Raw genomic sequence first — 25,491 nt, forward strand, 5'->3', positions numbered from 1 at the left:
ATGCACAAGTGGTGACCCGTGTAAGAAAGAGACCGGGATCCCGCCCACAACGAACCAGGATCCTGCCAAGATCCCGCCAAGATGGCGATATCCTGCCGGGATCCCGACCGGGAAAAATTCCCGGCACGTCGGGATCCCGCCAAGAATCTTGCCAAGACCAGGATCTCGGCAAGATAGCAGACTTCCCGCCGGGATCCCACCTGGGTAGAATTTCCCGCCACGGATCCTGGCAAGAATCTTGCCGGGAATTATATTCTCGCCAAGATCTCGCCAAGATCCCGACAGAAAAAAAATTCCCCGGCAAATTTTTCATAGCGTAAATAAATCTCGGTAGTGTTCCCGGCGAGAACTCACTTCTCAGTACTCACCGGGAGAAAGTTGCTGCTTTGAAATTCTCACAAATAATATTATGCTGTGGTCGGAACGCAAGTCATGGCATGTATTGATGAAATAAACTTAAAGTACTAGTGAAAGTAGTACTTTATAAACCAGTTTGATTTTTAAATCAAACTGGTTTGAGGAACCTTAATACCTTTGAACAATCCAATGACAAAAGTCTATGATTCAACATCATAGGGATGTGGGATTCGTCACGGACTTGTTGACTGAGCTACAGCTGAACAGTGTTTTTTAAAAAAATACAAAATTCGAACAGTGAAAGGAGATAGACATTTTGAGTAAGGACCACTCAATGCGAAGTTGTACCTGTTGATGTTTGAGACGTAAACCTAATGCTTAACATTGTATTGTCATTCAAAAAGCTTCAGGAAAGAATGCTTCGTCTTCTTTGGCGGTTTGTTCGCAGATGATATCAAAAGATAGTTCGCTTGTTTGGTAGATCACATCATTGCATCTTCCTTCGCTTGAGCATGAGGAAAAGGTTAGTTGCCTTTATGTATTTGTTGTTTTGTTCAAAACATTTTACAGAAGAATATTCGCTTTTTTGCTTGTGAACTAAAGCTCACGCTCTCCGGCTTGTGCAACCAATGAGAAATATAATTATGTGTTTGGTATGGGGCGCCGTTGTAAAATTATTATTTAAACCAAATTCGGTCCTCTCCCGTCTCCCCCCCCCCCCCCCCTTATGGCCATTTTTTTCCTTATTTATAAATCAATTGTAAACCAAATGCTAGGAGACTTATTTATAAATAAAAGAACATAACTTGTCTGATGATATCGTATATAATTGTTACAGAGACATTCTGATTTATGATATAATTTGATTTACCATGAGGTCATTGTTTCTAAATAATTAATTAAAGGAATTCAATTATTAATAAATCAGGCGATCTCTAAAATTTTTATTTATAAATCATAGGGTTGAGCAACTTCACTATTTATAATTAACGAAGCTTACTCTGCGTACAAATTCATTATTTATAAATCATGAAATTGTGCCTCTTCGAATGCGAAAGTATTATTTATAAATAATCAACTTCACTTGGTGCGTGACAATTTCATTATTTACAAATCATGAAATTTCAACTCACCTTTGTTAAACCATTATTTATAAATAATGAAATTTCACCTTGCCGAGTGTAAATTTATTATTTATAAACAATGGAGTTTCACTACGTGCGCGAATTCATTATTTATAAAAAAAGGTTGCAATCTAAGATGTTTTTAGGGAAAATTTTGTGATTTACATATCAATTTTACAATGAATTTGCATTGCACAATCTGGAACGTTGCTATCTCTCTGTTCTTAAAAATGGCAGAAAGTTTTAGCCGAAGCCAGGGTATTTTACGCAACGTGCAAAGTTATCCGTTTCCGACCTTCGCAAAAGGCGGGATAGTCTAATTATTCCTAGTCCGGACATTAAAGCTTTTAGTCGTTGCATTCCTGAAGCAAAACTTTATTTATCCTTTACAGGCCCGTAACGAGGATTTTGCATGGGGAGCTGCGTATGAACGCCGCAGGCGTGCTAACGTAGGACGGTCTGGGGGTATCCTCCCCCAGGAAATTTTGAAAAATAGGTTATCTGAGACAACATTTCGTGCATTTTGAAGACAGTTTGTTAGGAAAAAAGCAGGTAAAAATGAAGGTAACAACGACAATGATTCTGGTACATTTTTAAATTCAAATCATATTTTTCGAAACAGAACCTTGAAAACGTAATTTGCAATTTATTTAGCTAACAATGACGGTAGTACATAGAAGGAAGACAGGAAAAAGATAATTTTCTTCATTTCAGTGTCAAATGGTAATTACTTTAATCAGCCATAGTCGGTTTGTTGATCTTTTAGCACTGTGGCAAGCTCCAACCTTCTTGGTTGCTTTTGAGCCAAACAAGTATCCCGGCTGCTCTCTTTTTGGTAGCGCCTGGGAATATTCGACATGGAACTTCGAACGGTTCGTCTATGAAGGACACACAATTTGGTCCAAAATATGCCACACGAATCTACAAATGGTGGACCTTCAACCCAAAGGACCATATTGAATGTAAATAGTTGAAGTACAGAAATGCAATTTCCCTTTTTTATTTTTTTAATATTTTTTTTTTTCACAATGAGCGGACTTCCAAGGCTCGTGGGGAGGTGCGGACGCACTCATCGCACCCCCCTCCCTACGGGCCTGCTTTAATACCAGGAGACATGACGGAACAAAACTCGCAGCTTGGACCTAGGTTTCCCAGTGATAACGACATTGTTTCACGCAACAGGATCGTGGGAATTTGGCCGGTATTTGCATATATTATTACTGTATATTAAAGTGTTACATCATGCATTGTCAAAGCTTGTTACGTCATGCATTGTAAAAGCTTGCCCCAGTATGCTTTGGGGGCGAAAGAAGTGTTGGATTGGGCATGTCACACCCTCAGGAAAACTAACTGCAATGTCGCCAAGCAGGCAGTGAGGTGGAACCCACAGGGGAAGAGGAACCGAGGCCGTCGCAGGAACAGCTGGAGGAGGACGGTAGACAATGAGGTGAGCAAAGCAGGCTACACCTGGTGGCAGCTTGAAAGGATAGTCCAAAACAGACCACAATGGCGAGCAACAGTTTCCTCGGACCTATGCTCCACTGGGAGTGGAAGGGATTAAACATGCCCCAAGCAAAACTCAATTTAACCTTTAATAGCTGGAGTTATGCCAGAACAAAAAATCGTAGCTGCTGAGAACCATTTTGGAGGCCGTTTCGAGGGCTGTCGTAGACGTTTCTTTTCCTTCCTCCTCCTATGGCAATTGTCGACTTGCCGTCGACAATCCAGCATCCAGTGTTGTGTTGAATTCCTGTTTAAACACTGAATAACTCGCTCCAATAATGGAATATTGAAGCAAAGTATAAAATAAAATTTGAGAGGAATGCTAAACTGGCTTAAGCTGAGTGGGAATTTCCCTGAGGAATTAAACAAGCAATGACGTAAACCTTATAAGTCAGGGCATGTTTGTGTCATTAATTCTCCTTCAAAATTCTAAAATCCTCTCGATGACACAGCAACAATAAGCAAAACGCTGGAACATTTCACACTAAACATACTAAGCTAAGGCCAAAGGATTCACAACTTTTCCATATGTAACAGATTAATAGCCTTTAAACATTATGTGACTAGAAGTTTGGCCGATCATTATCAATGCCATGTGAAAGTGAAAGTTGTCATGTCAGCACATTTTTTGACACCAACATAATGGCATTTAATTACAGATACGAGCCCGCTGAAATATATTTTTCAAAGCATGAAAATTTAGTATTTTCTTTGAGTCAAACGCTTCAAAATCAGACAATTCATGCTAAACATGCTTACTAAAGACCAAAGAATTAGAACATTTCCCATTAGTAAGTGATTTGTAGCTTGTAAACATTGCGTGACTCAAGCCTGGCGGGCCTGTAGGGGGCATCAGTCTGGTCACTGAGAAAAAAAGTAAGGGTAGAACGTGAATTGCTGTTAACAAAATGATTTTGTCACAACAGTTGTGGGCCACTGTAGGGGGGAGGGAGGGAGGACAACTGAATACTACAAACGCCATAAAATCCTTAGTTGAGCTGGTCAGTGAGACACAGAATACCGAACTCCATAAGGTTTCTCGTAAAGTAAACAAACCTTCATCACTGAACAAATAAAGTGCCCTTTCATGTATACTGGTAAATTATATATAATCAAAGGCTCTTTGAGCAACCTCATGGTAATTCGACGAAGTGCCGACCTTTGCATTTTTTTCCAAATAAGCGTCCAATAATGTTACAATCTCACCTTTGAATGTTTAAATTTTCCATGGGAGTTGCGTCATTGATGGTTCATGTTCTCAGGCTTCGTAGCACAAAATAATACTATTTTTTCACCACCAAAATAAGGTGTAACCCTTGATTCTCTTTAGCATTGGGTAAAAGGCATTTAGTGTTATTTTTGAGCTGCGGATGAAATTTGAGACAAAGATGTACCAGAGCACTTTGTGTTTCTGTTGGACACAAAAAGATGAAAAATGGATGACATGACACAAGATGATGTGATGCAAAACAAAAACGTGCTCCGCAGATGTTGTGTTTCTCAGTGGGCTGAAACGTTAACTAAAACACGTCATGGCAAGCGTATGTAGCTTATAGCAGCTATCAGTAATGTCACAATCTGGCCTTGTGCACGGTGTTGGTGATCACGAGCATAACATTTTGCGTGACATTAAAAACGCTTGATTTTCTCTTATTAATTGAGCTCAGAATTGAATGAAAATTGGCACACTTTTTCTAGAAAGGATGTGCACCTCAAAAATCTAATAATTTTCCATGACACTCACGTAATAGCGGAGCTCCCAGCGGCCCAAAGGGCCGCAGAGCAGAGCCCCATACTCATAAATCCATCCATTTGAGTTTTCATGGTCATCTTGGCTAGCGGCATGGTTCGTGGGCACGCGAATCGTACGACGAAATCGTGCAAGATGGCACCCATAGTTTGATGGTAGAAAGAGTGAAGCAAGAAGGCTGTATAAAGGCGGCCTTTAAAATTGAATGGGGTTTGAAAAGAAAAACAAGAAGCAAAGAAACAATAACGTGTAGAAAGCAATCGACCGCCAAAAAACTGGACATTGAGAGCCATAATAGATCGATGACTTTCGTGTCTATCTGTAAAGCCAGCATCGTATATGAAGGAGCATTCGAAAGCTAAATCGGGTTTCACATAAGCTTCATCAACAATGGATCTATCTAGAAACCAGAGCACTGGCTAAAATCGAGTGCATGGCTGCTTGTTTCGCAAGAAAATGAAAAGCTTTTCAGATGTAACAGACAAGTACATTTTTACCTGAATCAGTCTATATATTCTGATATGTTATTTCTTTACTGCTTACATATAACTGCTTATATTCTGCAAATATGCGTACGGGTCCACGAGGCGATTAACCGGAACGTGGGTGATTTAAATTTGTCTTGCAACTATAAACCACTGTAAACATTAGTACTTTGGCCACTTATTCACTAGAATGAAAACATTGTAAGCTCCAGTGAAAATTAATTGAAATAAAGCGGACGTTTAGTTTGAAACCAAAAAAAATAAAAGATTATCGGCCTGGTTCAAAACACACAGAATTTAATCTTTTTTACTTGTTGTTTATCAGAAGACGGCAAACAAATTTGCCAAGAACATGTGCACAGCTTTTTTCCTTCTCATTAAACCTTTTGTTTGCAAAACAAAAGTTGATTGCCATCGCGGTTTGCTATGCTCCCCAAAATGAATTGCGCGCACAGAATTGTGTTACAGTCCTAATGTGATTTTGAACATAAAAATGTTTATCGAAAATCGCAAAACAAATCAAGGAATGACAAATATTAAGTCCTGTTATCTGTTTCGGTTTTTTTTTTCTTAATCCTCTGTCTCCTCTGGGAGAATAGTTTTTTTTGGTTTTTACCTGTTGATAAAAGCTTGATGATTTGTCCGTAATTTTCTGTTTTCCTGTACAGCTCATTGGAATATTACACAGCACATTAGCATATGAAAAACGGGTTACACAAATTCACTCTATTGTTTTTGGTTTCACAACTCGTTGCCTAGCACATGACAGAAAATCTTCCCACCGCGAAAGTTTTGTCGGCGGTGAAATCTTACGAATTTTTTCTTTGTGAACTATAAAAAGAAGAGCAGTTCGCAATCTAGTAATTAATCGGGCGTGGCGATTTATAGTTTCCCTTTGTCGTCCTAGAGCGTAGTCTCTGGCGCGGCCAAAAGAGGGGAAGGGGTGCACAACCGACGGCGCACCGCAATGTTTCATAGTTGAAGGAAATCGTGCAGGCACACGCAGGTAATGTGTAATCAGGTTGTTTTGCTGGCGGAAGGAAGAGAAAAAGCTACGGGCAAAAAGCCCAGGCCGACGTATGTACACCCAGAACGGGAAATCTCCCAGACAGACAAATTGTGTAGCACGAGAAGCCCAGCAATAATAAAAATAAAACCATTGGCCCAGTCCGCCACGCCCACCCACTAAAAAGCTCACTAAAAAACATCATCACCTTCCTACGACCAGCAAAAGCGCACCAAGGCGTGACCCTGAAAGAGAAAAAGAAAGAAGAGAAAAGAAGACAAAAACAACCAAGAAAAAAACAAGGGAAGACGCAGCGGACAGGCGGCCCGGAGAACGCCCCGAAGGGGGGTGTGAAAGATTAGAATGAATAAAAAAAAAAAAGAAGATTCGAAGGCAGGAGAAAGAGGTAAGGGGGCGGATGCGAGAAGAAGGTAAAAGGTAGGGAGAGTTGGGAAGGTAGGTGGTGGTAAAAAAAGAGGAGGGGGGGAGCAGGGGTAGACGGAGGGCGATAAGAATGAGAGTAGCTAGGGAAAGAAGGACCGGGGGAAGGAGAGAAGAGTAGAAGAGGAGGAGGAAGGAGAGAGAGAAAGGGGGGGATAGAGGGGGGGAGGGGGAGGGGGGGGGGCGGGAGGGGAGGGTGAGGTATGGAAGGAAGAAAAAGAGATAGTGAATAGGGGGGCACAACAGAGGCCGCTGGTGCGACAGGAGGGGAGGAGGGGAATGGAGAGAAAAGAGAGGAAAGAGGGAAGAGAGGGGTGGGGGGGAAGAGGAAGGGGAGGGGGAGGGAGGGGGGGAGAGAAGAGGGGGGGGAGGGAAGGAGGGGGAAGGGAGGGGAGGGAAGAATGCGAGTGGAGAGGAATGGATGCTCGTGGCTGCTAGAACCCTGCCTCAAGGCAAAGCGCCTTTTAGCTTCTCAAGTTTCTCAATGTTCTTGTTTTGAGTTAAGCTTTCATCAAGAACCAGAAGAAATTATCCAAAACGTTCCGTACAGAATTGGCTGCACTAACTTTCTATCGGTCTGCGATGCCGGACGAGAGAACGGAAAGTGGCGCGCACGATAGGAACGATAAGAACGCTAAAGGAACGATATGTTGAGAACAATGGGCACGATTTGGAAGCGAACAATAGGTACAATTTTGGAAAGATCTGTGGACACGATAGGCACGATTTTTGTGGCACTGCCTTCAAGGGAACGATAGGCAGGTTTGGCCATGTTTGTTACACCGGAAGTGCAGATTTTCAACCATTTTTTGAAATTCTTTGAGCTCTTACACTCACTCTTTAGCTTAATTGTATTTCAACATACAAAATACTTTTGGTCTGTTATCTGAGCAAACATGATGAGGAAAATTGTAAGATTCTAATGTTTTTGTTAACAGTAAATTAGAATCAAAAACATCTGCTTTGGCAAAAATTCGAGTGGTAGGCAACACCGTGCGCGAGGCCATCTCACTTCATTTGCCTTTAAATGTTTTCTTGCGTGAATGGGCCATTTATAGCTTGTGCTCTGAGGCTTCTTAGCGCAAGTTCTATTCTTTTTTACCATCAGAATAAAGTGTCACGATGAAGATCTTTGATCCTCTTACACACATACGAAATTTCTTTTGTAAATAAACAACTTTGTTTCCTGTAAGAGAGAGACCCTGGAAACGAGGTTGGAGAACAATTTATTTCTGATTGACATATACGGCTGAATTGTGTTTTAAAGGCCTTTCTGTCAGCACATTTACCATTTAATGCATAAATTAATCGCGGTTTGATATAAGAAAAGAGTGAGTGAGGGAATTCCACGAAATTCAAGGTCATAACATAACCTCATTACCGTTTTCTCTCTTGCCACTACAAAATATCTTGCAAAACTTTGCTACATAAAAAATTTTTCCCTCCCACAAACCACGACATCACAAAAATGTGAACTCTTGCATGTTAAATCAAATCAAAGAGCTCTTCAAGCCACGACTGAATTTTTTTTCAATGTTTAAAAGTTTAGTTTTCATTCCTTGAAAATTTATGAGCAGCAGGTGATTCAAACATTTCTTTGATGCACATGATAACAGATAAACGGCGGAATGTCTATTACATTGATATAAGATATTTTCATCTTACGTGATTAAGTATGTCTGATTAGTACACTTGTGTAGGCATCTGACTGGGGAGCAAGAGGTCGCGAGTTCGAATCCCAGAGGAGACAGTTTTTTTCTTTTTTTAACCCGTAGCACTAAAAATAATGGTTTGTTTATTTATCCTCCTGTATGATGAGAAATTACTGTGCCGACGCAAAGACAATAGACTGACAGGAAATGTACTTGTGCACTCTGAAGAGCTACTGCGACGGGCCGCCAGTGCTCTGCAGAATCCATCGTGATGGAGCGTGACCTACTTTTCGAATGCTCCTGACGACGCAGCTGACAGATGTATCCACATTATGCCGCCGGATAACTCACACATAATTGTGCCATATTTTTCTTGCTGCTTGTTTTCGCCCAGGCCGCCACGGCCATCGGTGCACAAGTTATCTGCTGGCAGCGGAGGCGAACAAAAAGTTTACAGATGATGGACCGACCATGTGAGTGACCAGGCTGGCCCCTAAACATCCTGAATTAAAAATTCAGTCGTAAAAAGGAGCACAACCATCCTGAAAAGTCATAATTGCTAAGAATGTAAAAAAACAAAACCAATAGTTTTAATTACCATTAATCTAGCTCTGTCAAACTGGGCAGCAATCAGCACTTCCTTGAGATTTTCCAGAATCATGTCTAAAAACTGGAAAATAGAACACTTTTTGATTACTTCAAGTGTTTAAAAAGCATACATTTTTTAAAATTTACGTTTTTTCAGGGAGGGCTTTCACTGTACTTAACAACCCTCCAAGTTTATTTTTTCCTTAGTGGCCATTTGGACACCCACTGACAAGTTTGGTGGCCAGTGAAAATTTTTAGTGGCTAAATTCAACTTACACTTTCTATCCTTCTCAAAGCTGTGCTCTAAGAATAATAAATTATTGCAGGGTGTCCGAAGGCTCTTATGTAAGAAATCTTGGGTAATTAGGTACACAAGTCGCCCAAAGACAAAAGTAAGTCACCTGTGGCACCCGGGCTCTGCTAGAGCACAGCTCTGCTTCTTCTCAATTTAAGTCGCCAGGCGACTTCGGTTCCAATTTAGTTGCCAGCTCTAAAATTTTAGTCGCAATGGCAACTATAATGGTCTTAACTTGGAGGGTTGCTTAATGGCATTTCCTATGAACCCTGCAAGACTCTATAACATAGCAAAATTGGTAAGTACATTGGAATGCTAGAACAATAATTGAAGGCACGACGGCAAGAATGCCACTTGGTTTTTTGACCATTTTTGAAAGTGCTAAAAATAGCGGAATTTTGGATGTGAACTTCCTTTTACACGAGAAACATTGTTAGGATTTTTTTTTCGCTGGTTTGCGCTTCGTTTGGGAGAAATTAAGTATGCAAATAACTCAGAATTTAGAAGCGGCTTTCTTTTCAGCGTTTTGTCTTTATTAAAACAAGGCCGCTACTAAATGATGAGTTGTTTGCAAAGCGAAGTGCAAATCAGTGAATAATTTTTGGAACAATGTTTCTCATGTAAAAGTAAGTTCCCATGCCAAAATTCCACTATTTTTGAGCACTTTCAAAAATGCCCAAAAAACCAATGTGTCATTCTTGACACTGTGCCTTCAATTTGTGTGCATTAGATGGTTTCAGTTGTAATCATGTTAATGGGTTAGACCAGAAGCAGAGGACATCCCCCCAAAACCAACACAGCAGCATACATTACTTTGTGCTGGTAAGAAAATTTACCTCCTCTCCACAGCTGTAGTTTTTTGCATTCAAAAGTCCAACTAGTGTGCTGTATACAGTTATTTTCTCTGGCAGATTTGCAGCGCTAAAAAAAAATATAAACAAAACATATCGTAAAATAAGTACAACTTTATTCAAAAGCTTGGATTCAAGTGTAGCACGTAAGCATTAGTATCTCTGAGACCAGAGATAAAAAAAAATGAATTAAGAAAAGATTATAACAAAAAATACCTACATTAATAATAATAGCTTAATTACATTCTATAGATTCAAAAGATAGAATGCATTATACAGTATACTAAATAAAATAAATATATTTAAGATACATTACTCAATTAATTTACAATTTGTATTTCAACATAGAATTTTGTATACAACATGAACTTGAAAATCTAGTGAAATTGAAACTACATGGAGAACAGAACTTTAGTTGTAAGGTGTTTATTGGCTTGTTTACAACTGAGATATACTTTAGAATGCATGTGACTGTCAGAGGCTCAGTAACACCTTTCATGTTTCAAATAATGAATCAAAAATAAATCAATGGCAATGTTGTAAGAATAAAAAGATAATGTTCAATAGTCAGAGGACTAATACAAGTAAGAACTTCAAGGTGATTATCGATTTCAATCTCTTTCTATGTATGTCTTAAAGGATCCCAGTCAGCCACGCCTCAGTTATTGTTTACATTTCGGGCAACTGCAGGGAGTCTCGTTTCATGATACTTACATGAAACGCGCATAACAAGTCAACAGACCCCGACGAAATTTAACAACGCACAGAAGTTTTCATTTGTATCAACTCTAAAAGATATGCCAGAATGGAAGAAATGGACATGGAATATGGTGACAGCCTTATACATATCAAAGACTATCTACATGTAGTTCTCCGGGGCAATCTAGAAGCACAAATATTAATTTTATGGTTCGCCCAGTGTCACATGTGCAGGGCAAAATAAGAGCAGAGAAGTGATTGCTTCAACATCTACAGTATCTCTTTGGAAGTGCCCATTAATTTGAATATTTTAGCATGATTTTATAAACCGTGAATTGTAACGCAAGATTTTCGTCGATTCGAAGGCCTCCTTTATCGTTTAATTTGAAAACGTTCCAGTGAATCAATGATAATAAAACTTTGCGATAAAATAGTTTACATAATCAAGTACGCGTGCTGAAAGTCTAAAGAAAATCTATCGAGCCGTTTTATAGATTTTTCAAAAAACGCTTAAAACTATAAAATTACTAAAAATCTGATGATTTGGTAAGACAGTGAGAATGAATTTGGACAATTAATTTTTTTTTTATTTTTTGTTTTTTTTTTTTTTTCTTTGGAAAAATTTTCTTTTTTTTTTTTTTTTTTTTTTTTTTTTTTTTTTTTTTTTTTGGGGTTTTTTTTTTTAGAAAAAAAAAAAATATACAAAAAAAAAAAAAAAAAAAAAAAAAAATTTTTCCCCAAAAAAAAAAAATAACAATACGAGTGGTCGCAAGAAAAAAACAAATTCTCGGCATTGCGCTGTGGAAACTCAACAAAACTTTCACGACATCGAAAGATAAGTTTAATACACATTTTGCCGTTTTTTGAGATTACTTCGTCTACGCAGTGTTTGTGCCTCGGCTCATTTATTATCGCTATGCAAAAACTACGATTTGAAACATTTTTTGCGATTTATTCGAAATCAAACATACAGAATCTTTTAATTCTTGAATATTTTATTTGCAGTACATCATAGATCAAGATGCTGGTATTAGTTTTTAAGCGGAAAATCTGATTCACGCAAAAATCAGGTTTTACTGATTTGGCGGTTTTCTGTTTATCGTTGCCATGGAAATATCAATTACCTTAAAATATATATTAAAGTAAACTTCAATCTAAAACCAATATACAGTGTATGGTATAATTTTCATATCGATCCGAGTCAGGGAAGATCGTTTAAAGGCCAATTGCAAATTGTAGGTATGGCCTATAAAAAACTGTATCGAGCCACCTTAAAAACCTCTCTTAGTGCAACAAGTTTATCTCCGACAGATGGCTCCCAAATCTCTTTTTATCCATGGAATAGCAACGAAAGCCGAGCGCCTCCATCTTGTTTTGCTTGTTCGTTCTCGCCCCAGTCTTGCTTTGTGATCAAGAATAAAAATTCAAATCAAAGAGCGCTTCGAGCCACGACTGAATTTTTTTCACCAAGTTTAAAAGTTTAGTTTTCATTCCTTGAAAATATATGAGCAGCAGGTGATTCAAACATTTCTTTGATGCACATGATAACAGATAAACGGCGGAATGTCTATTAAATTGATATAACTAAAGATATTTCCGTCTCACGTGACTTAGTATGTCTGATTAGCACACTGGTGTAGGCATCTGACTGGGGAGCGAGATATCGCGAGTTCGAATCCCAGAGGAGACAGTTTTTTTTTTTCTTCTTTTTTTCTTTTTTTTAACCCGCAGCACTGGTTTGTTTATTATATCGCTCCGTAGGTATGCATTGCAGAATAATTTACATGTAAGCCGTTAAGTAATAACGCTGCAAATAAATATATCAGAACATATTGACTGATTCAGGTACAAATTTAATTGTGCTGTTACATCTGAAAAGCTTTTCCACGCACTCGATTTTAGCCATCGCTCTGGTTACTAGATAGATCCATCGTTAATGAAGCTTATGTGAAACCCGATTTAGTTTTCGAATGCTCCTACATGTACGACACTAGCTCGACAGATATATGAAAGAGATCGATCGTTACCAGTACATCGCTTTTGCGGCTCTCAATGTCCAATGTCCTCAATGTTTTTCGGCGGTCGAATACTTTCCATGCATAATTGTCAGCCACATTTTGTTCTTTGCTTTTTGTTTTCCTTGCAAAACCCCTTTCAATTTAAAAGGCCGCCTTTATACGGCCGCCTTGCTTCACTCTTTCTACTTTTATAACCTAACCACTAAACTTCCTGAATCAAAAATTCAGTCGTAAAAAAGGGAAAAAAAACTTTGGGCAGAAGAAATCTGCAGCTATGGGCATCAAATTTGTCCAGTTAACCTTACATAATAATTGTATGTTGATGATTTCTGGCTACATTCTCTTACCAAGTGCAAATAATCTTGAGGATGCGTTCTTTGTAATTTGGCAAATCAGCTTCCAGCACACTGGCAAGACCTTCCAGATTGCTTTCAAGTGATGATGTACTCTATATGAGGAAATGAAGTTGAGAGATTGAATTAAATCATTCCTACTGACAGTAACATTGAATGTCTTTAAGTGATGAAATTTTTCAATAGCTCATAATTAATTTGTGCTCTTAGATACCAATAAGTGATCCAAAAGGGAAGTCTTAGCATTAGCATTAATCCATGATTAAATAAACTACAGTACCGCCCGAAACTACTTACCCATTAGCACGCGGCGAAACCTCGTCCTTGCCGCGCTGTTGTGCTGCGAACTCACCGCGGTGCCGCGGAAAGCTCAACCTCGTCTTGGACGAACGTGACCGAACGCCGCGGTAAGCAAGACGCAGTATACCGCGGTGAAGAAACAATAGTTACTGATAGGGATTGTCAAGCCATTGTTTTCGGTTTAATTCCCTCAAGTCGTGAAAAGTAATTCGTTCAAGTTTACCATTCTTCGACCAAACTACAGACTACAGTACCGCTCAGACCGAAACTTTATCTTGCAAAAAGTGATAAAATGTTCAAGTTCACGACGCATCATTAACACTTCAATAAAACACTGTGTTTATATAGATAGTATGACCGTTTTAATCGCCGATTTACGCCAAATGGAAACGGAGATTTTATTTCGAAAATTGCCGTGACACTACAATGTTTACAATTGACAAGCAGCAGACAAGCCGCCGGCGCTTGCAAGAGCGAAACTTGAACTTGCAAAAATGTTAATAAATGTTCATGAGGCATCACAAATACTTCTATAGAACATAATTTCTACCTACAGAAATCATTACACCGCTTAAATAACCGATTTAGGCCAAATAGAACTAGAGATATCATTATTTTCGCTATTTAACTTGCCGTGACGCTACAATATAAAAATAGACATTTCAGCAAACAAGACTCGCCGGCGAGTTCTAAAAGAAGGAATCTGAATCTTGCAAAAAAGTTAATAAGAAATTTTCAAAACGCATCATAAAAACTTTCATACAACATCGTTTCTACCTATAGAGATCATTTAACAGTTTTAATCACCGATTTACGCCAAATAGAACAGGAGTTATCATTTTAAAACTACGTCGCGCGTGATGCTGCCGACAATAATATTGACAATAGACAATCACTTAGCAAACAAGTCTCGGTGCTTGTCCAAAGAATCTTGGCTGAGTAATCTTGTTTTAATACGTGAACGAAAGTTCTCGTTTATCTGCTTCGAAGGTGAAGAAAAACCCGAGGAGAAGCGTTTCTAAAGCCTGGTTTCCATATGATTGCAGACGATCGCAGTGGATCGCAGACGATCGCAAAATCACAGAAATTACTGAACCGTGTGATCGCAAAGATCGAAGAGCAAACTGTTTCCATATGATCGCAAAAGATCGCAGACGATCGCAGAAGTGTTGAATGATGGGATCGATTATCAATATTATGGGATAAATTTCGATCGCAATTGATCGCAGTCGATTGCAATTGTGTTTTCATATGATCGCAACGATCGCAGACGATGGCAGGGAATAGAACTTGGTTCTATTTTCTGCCATCGTCTGCGATCGTGTGCGATCGATCGCAGACGATCGCAAACGATCGCAAAAGTGTGTTTCCATATGATCGCAGATCGCAGAACCTACAATTCTGCGATCGTCTGCGATTCATTGCGATCGTCTGCGATCATATGGAAACCAGGCTAAGCGGTATATCGAAAGGAAAATTCACTTCTCCGATGCGCGGGTCAAATTTCATGAGTACAAATTTGCATGAAGTTCACTTTTTGACAGTCGACTATATGTGCGTATTCTGAACGCACGCTCCAAATTATGTTCAGAGTTTGTTTACTTAGAGTCGTGAAAACTGTGTTATAGCAAGAACATCGACGGAAAGTTTCGTTGAGTCCAAACTGAATGTGTTATGAAAAAAAGCCCGGGGAAATCAGAGAAGGCAAACGAATATTTCACGTTGCTTGTCGCTTCCGCACATGTCGCCGTGTGGTGAACAAGTTGCTGCGAATACAAAAAAACTTAAAAATCAAAGGCAGCCCAGCTCACTCACACTTATAAACACACTTTAAACTGAGAAGAAAGCAGAAACATAGGAAACAAAATTTAGAAATGGGGCAACCAAACAAAGTTGATATAAACAACTGATTTCAAATCGCTTAGCATCTGGCAGTCGCGACTGAAAATTATAGCGAAAAACAAAAAGTGCTCACACTGAACCACAAAGAAACTATTTGTTAAAATATTACTTAAAGACGATGCAACTCATTCATGATAAAAGTATATGTATATATCAGAGATCTGAAAGAAATGTATATATCATTCATGATAAGTTCCAAGAAAAGTCTACACGCGCAATGGACAGCATATCTTCGATCCGACACATGTTTTGTTAGCCTCCGTTGCAGATAAACTAAACCCTGCAAGTAGTTTTGTGACATGTCCGACAATGTTATGTGCGAAATGAACACGAAACATTTGTTTACGAGCGGCGATGCATTCTTCTAAAATATATTTTGCTCATTTCCCGGGTCATTTTAACGTTTAAAGAACTCAAAAGTCACGTTCCGGTTATTTTCATTTCTTCTTTGAAGCGGTGGTTTCTTTAATAAATTTAAGAGATGTGTGATATATCATCGGAGCGTGAAAGCGTGAAATCTTGCCTGTTGTTCTTAATGAACTCTAAAACAAAAGCTAAGTAAGCCTATTCAACTCTACCGCGTCTTACCGATTACCGCGGTATTGCCTTGCCGCAAAAAACCCCCGGTAAAACCGGCATTTTTTCGGGGCACCCCCGTCTATGCCGAGGCGAGAACGCAGTATCAATCAGCAGTTTGACCAAGGTATCACCGCGGCAAATGGGTAAGTAGTTTCGGGCGGTACTGTAATCGAAAATTAATTTTTAATCCTAGATTAGTTTCAGTTGTACAAAGCCCGATTATCACTAACCCACAATTAAACCAGGGGTTACATTTAACCCACCTGGTTAGGTGGATTAATAACTGAAAATTACTAACAACAACAAAATGTAAATTTATCTAAATAATGATGAATGATTGCAGTGAGTACTTCAGCATACTGGGTCTACAATTAACAGTCCTACAAAGGCTAGAGCTTAGAGCAAGGTATTATATTGTGTAAGAGAGTTCTTGACCTATGTCACTTGCCTCTTTGCAGGGAATCTTTGTCGTAAAACTGGCACAATTACATGTACCACCCTCTTATGTAGAAGTAATAATAATTAATGGAGCAACTACAGAATACAGGGCCATTTTTGAAGAACTGTTAAGTACTGAGGTGGCTCGATGGCTCGTCAGTGAATAAAGTTTAATGTATAATAATATATAAGAGGAATAAAGGAAGGTATAACAAAGCATGTATATTATTTAGTGGCTCGGCGGCTCAGTGCCTCGTCAGTGGACTTAACGTTTATAGAACGAGGAAGGTATATTATTTAGTGGCTCGGCGGCTCGGTGGCTCGTCAGTGGACTTAACGCTTATAGAACGAGGAAGGTATATTTTTTAGTGGCTCGGCGGCTCGGTGGCTCGTCAGTGGACTTAACGCTTATAGAATGAGGAAGGTATATTTTTTAGTGGCTTGGCGGCTGGGTGGCTCGTCAGTGGACCGTACTGCTTATAGAACAAGGAAGGTATATCTTTTTAGTGGCTCGGCGGCTCTCAGTGGAGAATAGTGTTGCCCCAAACAACAAACAACAGCTAACCGCAAGCAGACTGGGATTAAAGGTAACAGTCATCATTAAAATAGTGTTGCCCGGGCAAACAACAAACAACAGCTAACCGCAAGCAGACTGGGATGGAAGCTATTCTTTTATTTAGAAATTAGCGTTAGCGTAAGTCCACTGACGATTGCGAGCCACCGAGCCACTAAATAATATACATGCTCTGTTCTATAAAGCGTCAAAGGACAGTGCAGAATGCAATGGAAATGATCAATTAAAGGCATGATGTTTTATTTTTCATGTTTTTTTTGCTTTATTTTACTTTCATTTAGTCATTGAAACAACACTTGTGTTCCTTTCTGGGTGTTCCTTACACTTATCTTTGCAACTGCAACACAATACTTTTATTCGTATGAAACATTATTACTTTTTTTCTTGCAAATGCTGTAACATGATACTTTGGTTTTTTTTAAGGTGACATCGATGGCAGTTGTTTTCAATAATAAATAGAGGATATTACACGGCGGCGCAAAGATATGAATTTATTTTCTCGTGGTAAAAGCAATATTTTACTCATTCGTAAAATATTGCTTTTACCACAAGAAAATAAAATTCATATCTTCAAGCCACCATGTAATTTTCTTTTCATTATATAGACAAAAATCATGCATGAAGTAAAAGTTAAAACATTTTTTAAACACGAGCGACGGCTAAATATAACAATTGAGCAAATTGCCAAACTGAAAGGCAAAATTTTGCGAACTGAAGCTTTCAGAAGATGTATAATGTAAATGTAAAAACAGTCTGTTAATAAGCTTTCATCAATGTCTCTGACAATAAAAAATTCGCCGTTTTGAAATCTGTTTCTGCTCCAACTCATGCACCGCTTTTCTACTGATTTCTGATCGCGAAGTCTTGCAGTTCGACAGCTGGAATTTCTTGATTTTCCCTCTCTTCACGAACGTGTGACTTTCCACAAGCAAGAAGCTCTTTTAAATAATTTCAAGTCATAAGAAGTTTTGTTCTTTGTGTTAGCATTTTCCTGCTCCTCAGTGAACATTTAATTTGGCTTCAGTGAACTTCACAAATCAATCTCAATAGCTCGCCATTTCCAACCGGCGTTAAGTTGGCAGCTTTGCACAAACAACCGTGCAAAGGCGGGAAATGACGTCATCAATATCCTCACTAGTGAGGATATGGAAAATACGCCACTAAAGTCCCGGATGCAGTTTCGTATGAATTTTACGAGTGGTCTATTTTCCAGTAAAACACTCGCGGCTAGTCCTCTCGCCTCGGCCCCCTTGTTTTATAATAAAGCCAATTATTTCACTTTAACTTAATTAAGTTGCGGTTTTAACTTCTTGAAAGACGTTTCTCAAAAAGTAAAGAACAAATCAAATCAAAAAACATCTCTATCGAAAGGTTTTTTAAAGCGTGGTACAGCTTAGATATTTGTTTCTTGGTTATTAGGAGTTTTGCACCGCAAATCACATTGCAGGTTTTTGCATACTTAATTACAAAACCACTGACAGAAAGTCTCAAAATCTAATTTAATTAATTTGCAGTTTTAACTTGGCACCAGGGAGTCTGCAGGAATCCTACTGCAAACATGCGATGCACACAATATTCCTAAGAACATAACGTAGTCTAATCTGCGCATGCGTTTGGCACAAAGTACTTTGCTCTCGAAAGAACAGTACCACAAGGAGAGCAAAGGGTTTTCTGAAACAAATATATACCTTTGAAATCTTCATATGAAAGAAACTTAGATATGCTCCACGTTTTACCTGAGGCAAACGGCCAGGTTTTCCCCACCCCCACACCCTTCACAAGGAATAATGAATTAATTAATTAATTGTCGAATGACTATTAAAGTTTACACTTTAGCCCGTTAGGGGTTTAGGGCGTTAGTGTGTTAGCGGATGAAAGGCCCCAACCATCACAATAGTGCATTTAGTCACGTGTCTGTTCAAAACAATTCAGCATTGTTCTTTAAACCCATTCAAATGGCAAGCACTTCCCATCTCATGCAAACAATCACACAACCTTCCGAAAAATTTAGCCGTAATCGATCATCATGTTAAAAGCTACTCGTTTTTCAAACAACCACACATAATTCGTCAAGTTGAAAGTTGTTGCTAATGCAGAGGAGGAAAATTGCCAAAGAATACACTCAGGATGAGTGAATTCGGCGCCAGGTGAATCCACAGTTCGCCACTAGCGAACAAATCAAGCGAGTCACTTGAACAATGGTGAGCTTAAAATGTCATCAAAACGAAAGACGATGGATTGTTGTTCGTCGAAGTATCCTGAATCCAATCAAACGCTCCTGGTGTGTTTTTTTAGCAGAGAAGGGTATTATAAGTTTGCGATTTTGACCAAAATTACTCTTTTTTTTTTTTTTTTTTTTTTTTTTTTTTTTTTTTTTTTTTTTTTTTTTTTTTTTTTTTTAAAAAAAAAAAAAATCCAACCTATTTCTGTCAGTAGATCTTGTTGCAATGTTTAGTCTGAGCCGTGGGAACAAATGCATCTGATTGATCAGTTTCTGATGTCACCAAAACAAGTGAAACAAAGATCTACGCAGTCAGCTCACTGAAAGCATTGATTGAGTCACAAAAGCATTGATTCTGCAATTTTTTTTTTATATAATTTAACAATAGACAATTTTTTTACAAATTACCGGTATAGATAATTTTTTACAAAAAAATAAAAATAAAAAATAAAACAAAATACACACACAAAAATTGACAACTTACAGAAATAAAGTAACTAGGTAAAGTAAACTATAAAGTAACTAGGTCTTGAATCTTCTGTTTGTCTATCCTGAGCTTGTTTTTCAAAAACTTAAGAAAGGCAGTGAAACCGAAAGGATCTTCATTTTTCGCGGCAAAATAAATGTACTGTCTGGCCACAAGCAAACAATAATTAATACCCAAAAAAGACTGCTTTTCAGGATGAAGAGCAAATAGAATATTGCATTGTTGGAGGTTAATCTGCGGATTATTTTTCAAATTCCACCAAAAAGTAAACTTAATACAAAAAACTCTACTTGAATCACATTCAACAATTAATTAAGGGTGAAGGAGCAGAAACAGTCTAGGACAGAAATTATAGAAGAGATTGTGAGAAAATTGTTCAAGACATGTGTAAATGTAATATTTCTTTTTTTAGTAAATGTAAATGTTGCTGGATTTGTTCTGGAAAGGATAAGAAAGTTGAAAATGGTGCCAACTTGTCTTTCCTTTGTTGTTAAGCTCTCATAACCAACCACTTAAAGATTTTCATTTGTACAAGACAAAAGTGTACACTAAGCATACTTGGTAGCGTGCCAATACAGCCACCTCTCACTCGCTTCGCTACTACGTGTGAAACGCAAAGAGAGATGTCTGTGATTCGCGGCCAGAACTTCCATTCTGATGACGTTAACCACTAATTAGATTTCCCCACACCACACGCAGTTGGTCTTGCATAATTATATTTTTGCAGTCAGCCGCTCACTACTTGCTTGATCACAAACACTTTCAAGGCAGTCAAGGACACATTTACGGATCATTTACACTGGACAACTTCGTCACGAAAGTTAGGAAATCCTATACAAGTTGCATATTTAGTAAGATTTGGAAAAATAAGCTGTGAAATCACTAGATGACATTGTTTTGGAACTTGAGCGCAAGTTAACTCTCGGAGATATTGGGCCATAAATAGGTATACTGCAGCGATCATAACAATTCTTCCAAGTTAGTTTCTTCTTTCCCTGCTGTTCGTCAAGGTCTGTTTTTTCTGTAGCATTCATTCTTTGGTTCAGGATGGTTCAGGTTATCTGTATTTCACATTTTTGTTGCCTGTTCATTCTGCCGGCTGCCTTTGTGTCAACAATAAAAGTTAGGTGTCAAAAATGATCTTACTATTTTTAATGGCCGCAGTGGCACATCCTTTCTGTACATCTTTGAGGTCGATCATCTGGTTATAAAGGAGTTTCTTTATGTTTCCCAATTACATATGAATTATAGAAATTCTTAGGTATAGCTTCAGTGTAGTTTCACGATCCTTCCCCTGGTCAACTTTTAGTCCGCAATAACATCTGGTTCTTTACTGTTCGTGTAATGAAGATTAAGTGTTATATTTTGCATACATTATGTAAATTAATTAGCTGACCAATCAACGCTCCTGTCCGGATTCTGGACACATTTGTAATCAACTGGTATGGAATTTCTGGCCGCAAATCACAGACGTCTCTCTTCGTGTTTCGCACGTAGTAGCGGGAGCAAATGAGAGGCAGCTGTATTCGCAGGCTACATACTTGGAGCACAAGTGAGTATGGTAACTATTTTTTAATTAGTTCTTTTTCTTAGTACCTTCTTTTGAGACATTGGTCCACATTCATGCAAGACAGACCTTCACAGCCATCACCCCCCACCCCCTTCCTTAAGCTTACAGGCATGAATACATGTAGGTATCAGAAGACTTGGAAATTGCAGGTGGAATTTGTTACTGGGTCAAAACAACATCCCTTTATGAATGTACCTTTTCTCCAACACGTGTGATGAGAGATTCCAGACGGTCTTCAATATCCACAACTTCTGTTGTTTTTCTCCGCTTCCGAGCTCTTCCTTCTGAGAAAAAGTAAAAGAAAATTAAAAACTGTTATTGAATATATTGTAACACAATTCCAAGTTTTGGATAGTTCCTTCTCAAACTCATTAACAATTCATGAATTTACAAGCCAATCAGGATCCGCCAATTTGGTCAGATGCATGTGGTTTGAAACCCCGATGAATCACTGGGCAGAGGTCTTTCCATGATAATTTGATGGCATATCAAACTCTAGAGTTTGATAAAATGTCAAACTCGTGTGATGCACGGTTATCCTAATTTAAATATTAATGACACAAACACCGACTAAATAGACAAGCTTCTGTTTGGAGTCACTCTAAAATTTACGTTTACAGTGCAATTCCAAAACGTTCTGAATATCTCGTGGGGACCACTGTTCTTGTGAGCCAATACTTTAAATACAGACTATCCAGGTCCTCCAACTTCTCTTCAAGACTTTGAATACAGTGAACATCATATTCCTTGAACACACTTCCCGGGTCAAGTAAAGGGAAATTTTGCTTGCGTGCTGTTTGGCAAGTTCTCAAAACCTCAATGGCTCACTTGTCTTTGTACTGTGTACTTCTACGCTTTGAAGGAATCTTCCTGCACACTTTTGGGCGGCCGAAACCGATGAGATTCGCCCTCTGCTAATGTTTCAAAACTAGTAGGACGCCATTGCATGCAAATTGTGGTGGCTTGAAGATAACAAGCTTAGTTGCGAAAAACACGGATCTTACATAATCATCAAAAACTATGGATAATGAGCTAATTAAATGAAAGATAGGAACAATAATAATAATAATATTTAAACAGCGGGTCCATTTCACATCAGTGCTTTTCAATGGAGCCCGGTATAAAATTAAATAAAAATAAATGAAATATATATAAAAATTTAACTAAGGTGAATCATATAAAAATACAGTAAAAGGTTAAAAAATTGGATATTAAAAACTAGTCTATTAAAAACTTAAACGATAAAAAGTAATTAAAAAAATGTACTTAAGCTTACTCTTAAAAAGTGACACTGAAGTTACTGATCGAGCTTCTAAAGGCAGCGAGTTCCAATCTGTAATGGCATGAAATTTAAAACACTGCCTTCCCCAGTTTCTTTTAGGATTATTTAGGCAGATGTTGTTTTTCAGTTCTAGAAAACATGGACAAGGGATTAATAACAGGTGCAGCCTTTCTCGATCTCTCGAAAGCCTTCGATACAGTGGATCAGAATTAAACTCCTTCTATCAAAGATGTCCTCTATTGGCATGTCAGATGGAGCTGTTGAATGGTTCAACTCTTATCTTTCAAACGGATTTCAAGTAACTGTAATAGATAACCAGTGCTCCTCCTCCCTGCATGTACCTGTAGGTGTGCCTCAAGGTAGCATCTTGGTCCCCTTTAATTTTTGATATACATAAATGATCTTCCCAAGTGCTTGGAGTTATGCAACATATCCATCTACACCGACGATAAAGTCATTTACTATTCTTCATCAACTCCGACTGCTGTTTATGTGAATAAAAACCTTTGTTTGTAATAAGGCCCCAATTGCAAACTGTACACTTATTAAACAAAAGAAATCAAAAATTAAGTTTTCATAAATAATATCTTTTGTTTGCAATTAGGCGCTGATTGAAAAGCTATTTCAAAAACTCGTTTTCATGGGGGTTTCCAAACACTCAAAAACAATAAAAGCACAAGGCTGTAGGCTGAGTACTTTCATCAGTTTTCTCATGTTTCGAAACCCTGATGAAACAAAAAGCACAAGTTTTTGAAATAGCAAAAAGCCATCCTCTCTGGAGGGTAATTTTAGTGTAGATTCCGAAATGTTTTGAACAGGTGAAAATTAAAATATCAAGAAAGTGGCTGTGAGCCACTGAACTCAAAAAATAAATTATGAAACAAGAATGAAAAGCCACAATCATTTATGCTCAACGATTTGCCAAAAGAAATCATTTTGAACTTTCCACAGTTCGGTTCACTCCACTCAGCTCATAACATCCAAAGAAAGACAAAAGTTTGTCATGCCTATGTATTCAGAATTTACCTGAGCTTTAGTTTATAACTGATTGCGTACTTGTACATCGATTTTTTGTGAGAAGGCCACTTGGCTCAGTGCGTTAATGTTTTGCCAGGAGATCTGAACATGCGGAAGGGCAATGGTTCGAGCCTCCAATTTGCTCTGAAATTTTTTTTATCTATTTTTGTTCCATTTTGTTTTTTAAATGCATGTGTTAACATCATTTTGCTATAAACATCATTTGAAGGGACGTGTGGAAGAACGTCCCCTTGATATTTTGGCTAATTTGAACTTTGTCAAAACAGCTCACATTTTGCATGCAGGTTTGTCTACATGTGCTAAACATCGCCCTTTATGTATTTCCAGTGTTTTTCCCTTCATTTTTCAAGATATTACATATGCAAAAACCAAGGCTTTTGCTGACAGCATCCTTAGAGCTTTGTTTGATAAACGATAAACAAAAGAAACCTTTTGTTCGCCAAAACAATGAAACCAGCGAAGATTAGAACAAAAAAAAACAAGGTTTAAGTATCAACGTTAGGGTTAGGGTTAGGGTTTGAAGTAAGGGTTAGCAGCTTAACCTTAACGAAAAAGCTAACCCAAGGCTTAGGGTTTAATAGGGTTTAGCGGCTTAACCCTAACGCAAAAGCTAACCCCAAGGCTTAGGGTTAACGTTTCAAGTTAGGGTTATCATGCTCAAGTTTGCTTGCGGTTAGCTTGCACTGCAGTCTGCTTGCGGTTAGCTGTTTTTTACGTTTCAGACAAGACTATTTTAATCTGTTACCGTTACCTATATTGAGGTGAAAGTGAAATAAAGATTGATTGATACGATAGACTGATTGATTGAATACGTACTGCTGGCAGCCAGTACAGCACTTTACTTCCAAGACAAGTTCATGGTTGATCCCATTTTAAAGATCTGGTGTTTTCACTTCATATTAGTCCTGCTTTCAGTTAAGTGCCGCTTGCTCTCACTCCTAAATGTATCTCCACTCCTTTCATCATCATGCATCTACAAAATCCCGCAAAATCAAGATAAACTTCTTAGGTTTTCGTTCGCATGAATCGATTGATTGATGAAAGGTTAATGAGGGACGGGAAAATTTTTGGCGAGGAAAGGCCCCCCTGCCAAACAACCAAACTTTGTCGCAACTTTGTCGCTGCAGCTTCCAAGCAGATACTGCAAAACTCACGCTGACATAGTTCCCGACAAGAGATCTGTGTTTTAGACTTTATAACCACTTGGTTCCAGCCGGTTGTTTGTCAGACAACATTCACAAGGGCCTAAAAAGCGCTATTGTACAAAACAAAGGCCAAACATCTCTCATTTTTTCAAGAAATGCTGTGGACTTGTGCCCAAATGCTGAATGCACTTGTGCCCAAATGAACCAGTAGTTTATTTCCCAAGCAAAGCGCCAACTTTTACCCTGTACTTGAACAGCTCACATGTGACTTGAACGTCACAATGGAAGACGTGGTTTGTAAAAAAAATGCTGTCTTAAGATGATTCCCTAGTATTGCATTGCACATCCTTACTGCGCAGAATTTTACGCGTAATAAGTGCGCACGTGTAAACAAAATGGCGGCTTGGCTTGCGTGAGAGAGAAATCATCATTTTCTCGTAAACAAGTTCGGTGACCTATCATTTTTTTTCTCTTATTTCGAAGGAAGCGATCAGATTCTTTCTATAAAATGAATGCAGATCAATTTCCATAGCAGAATAATACACTATCATTGAAAACGAGTACTTTGCCAGTACTCGCAAAGGAAATATAAGGAATTACATGGTAAATACAAGGTCTTCCTGCTCCTAAACGAATACGGTGACCCCCCTTTTTTATTTTAAAATTTAACTTCCCTTAAGGTAAGCAACCAACTGGCAAAGTTTGGTTGAAAATCTATGAGCAGTTCTATTTCAAGGGAATTACCTTAACTTCCCCGAGGACTGTAATAAGGCTCTTCAAGGAAAGATTTGCACACGCGATGCGTGGAAAAATGTCTAGTGCTGGATTACTGT

At 38.4% G+C, this 25,491-nt stretch overlaps 1 protein-coding gene across 3 annotated transcripts in view; it reads right to left on the bottom strand.

The window, feature by feature from the left end:
• The window catches only part of LOC144658554 (nuclear cap-binding protein subunit 1-like), a 120,887-nt gene that overhangs the window by 92,272 nt on the left and 3,124 nt on the right, over positions 1–25,491 (bottom strand). The window contains exons 2-6 of one of the 3 annotated variants that reach the window (XM_078518994.1): positions 22,470–22,604; positions 21,389–21,477; positions 13,117–13,217; positions 10,038–10,122; positions 8,917–8,988 (exon numbers count right to left, since the gene is read on the bottom strand). In XM_078518994.1, coding sequence (XP_078375120.1) covers positions 8,917–8,988; positions 10,038–10,122; positions 13,117–13,217; positions 21,389–21,477; positions 22,470–22,604 — 482 coding nt within the window. The remainder of the gene's footprint in view (positions 1–8,916; positions 8,989–10,037; positions 10,123–13,116; positions 13,218–21,388; positions 21,478–22,469; positions 22,605–25,491) is intronic. The other 2 variants (XM_078519001.1, XM_078519008.1) reach the window with 2 other exon arrangements.

The sequence above is a fragment of the Oculina patagonica genome, chromosome 1 (assembly GCF_052425735.1).
Source record: "Oculina patagonica isolate OP01 chromosome 1, crgOcupat, whole genome shotgun sequence".
NCBI classification, from domain to species: Eukaryota; Metazoa; Cnidaria; class Anthozoa; order Scleractinia; family Oculinidae; genus Oculina; species Oculina patagonica.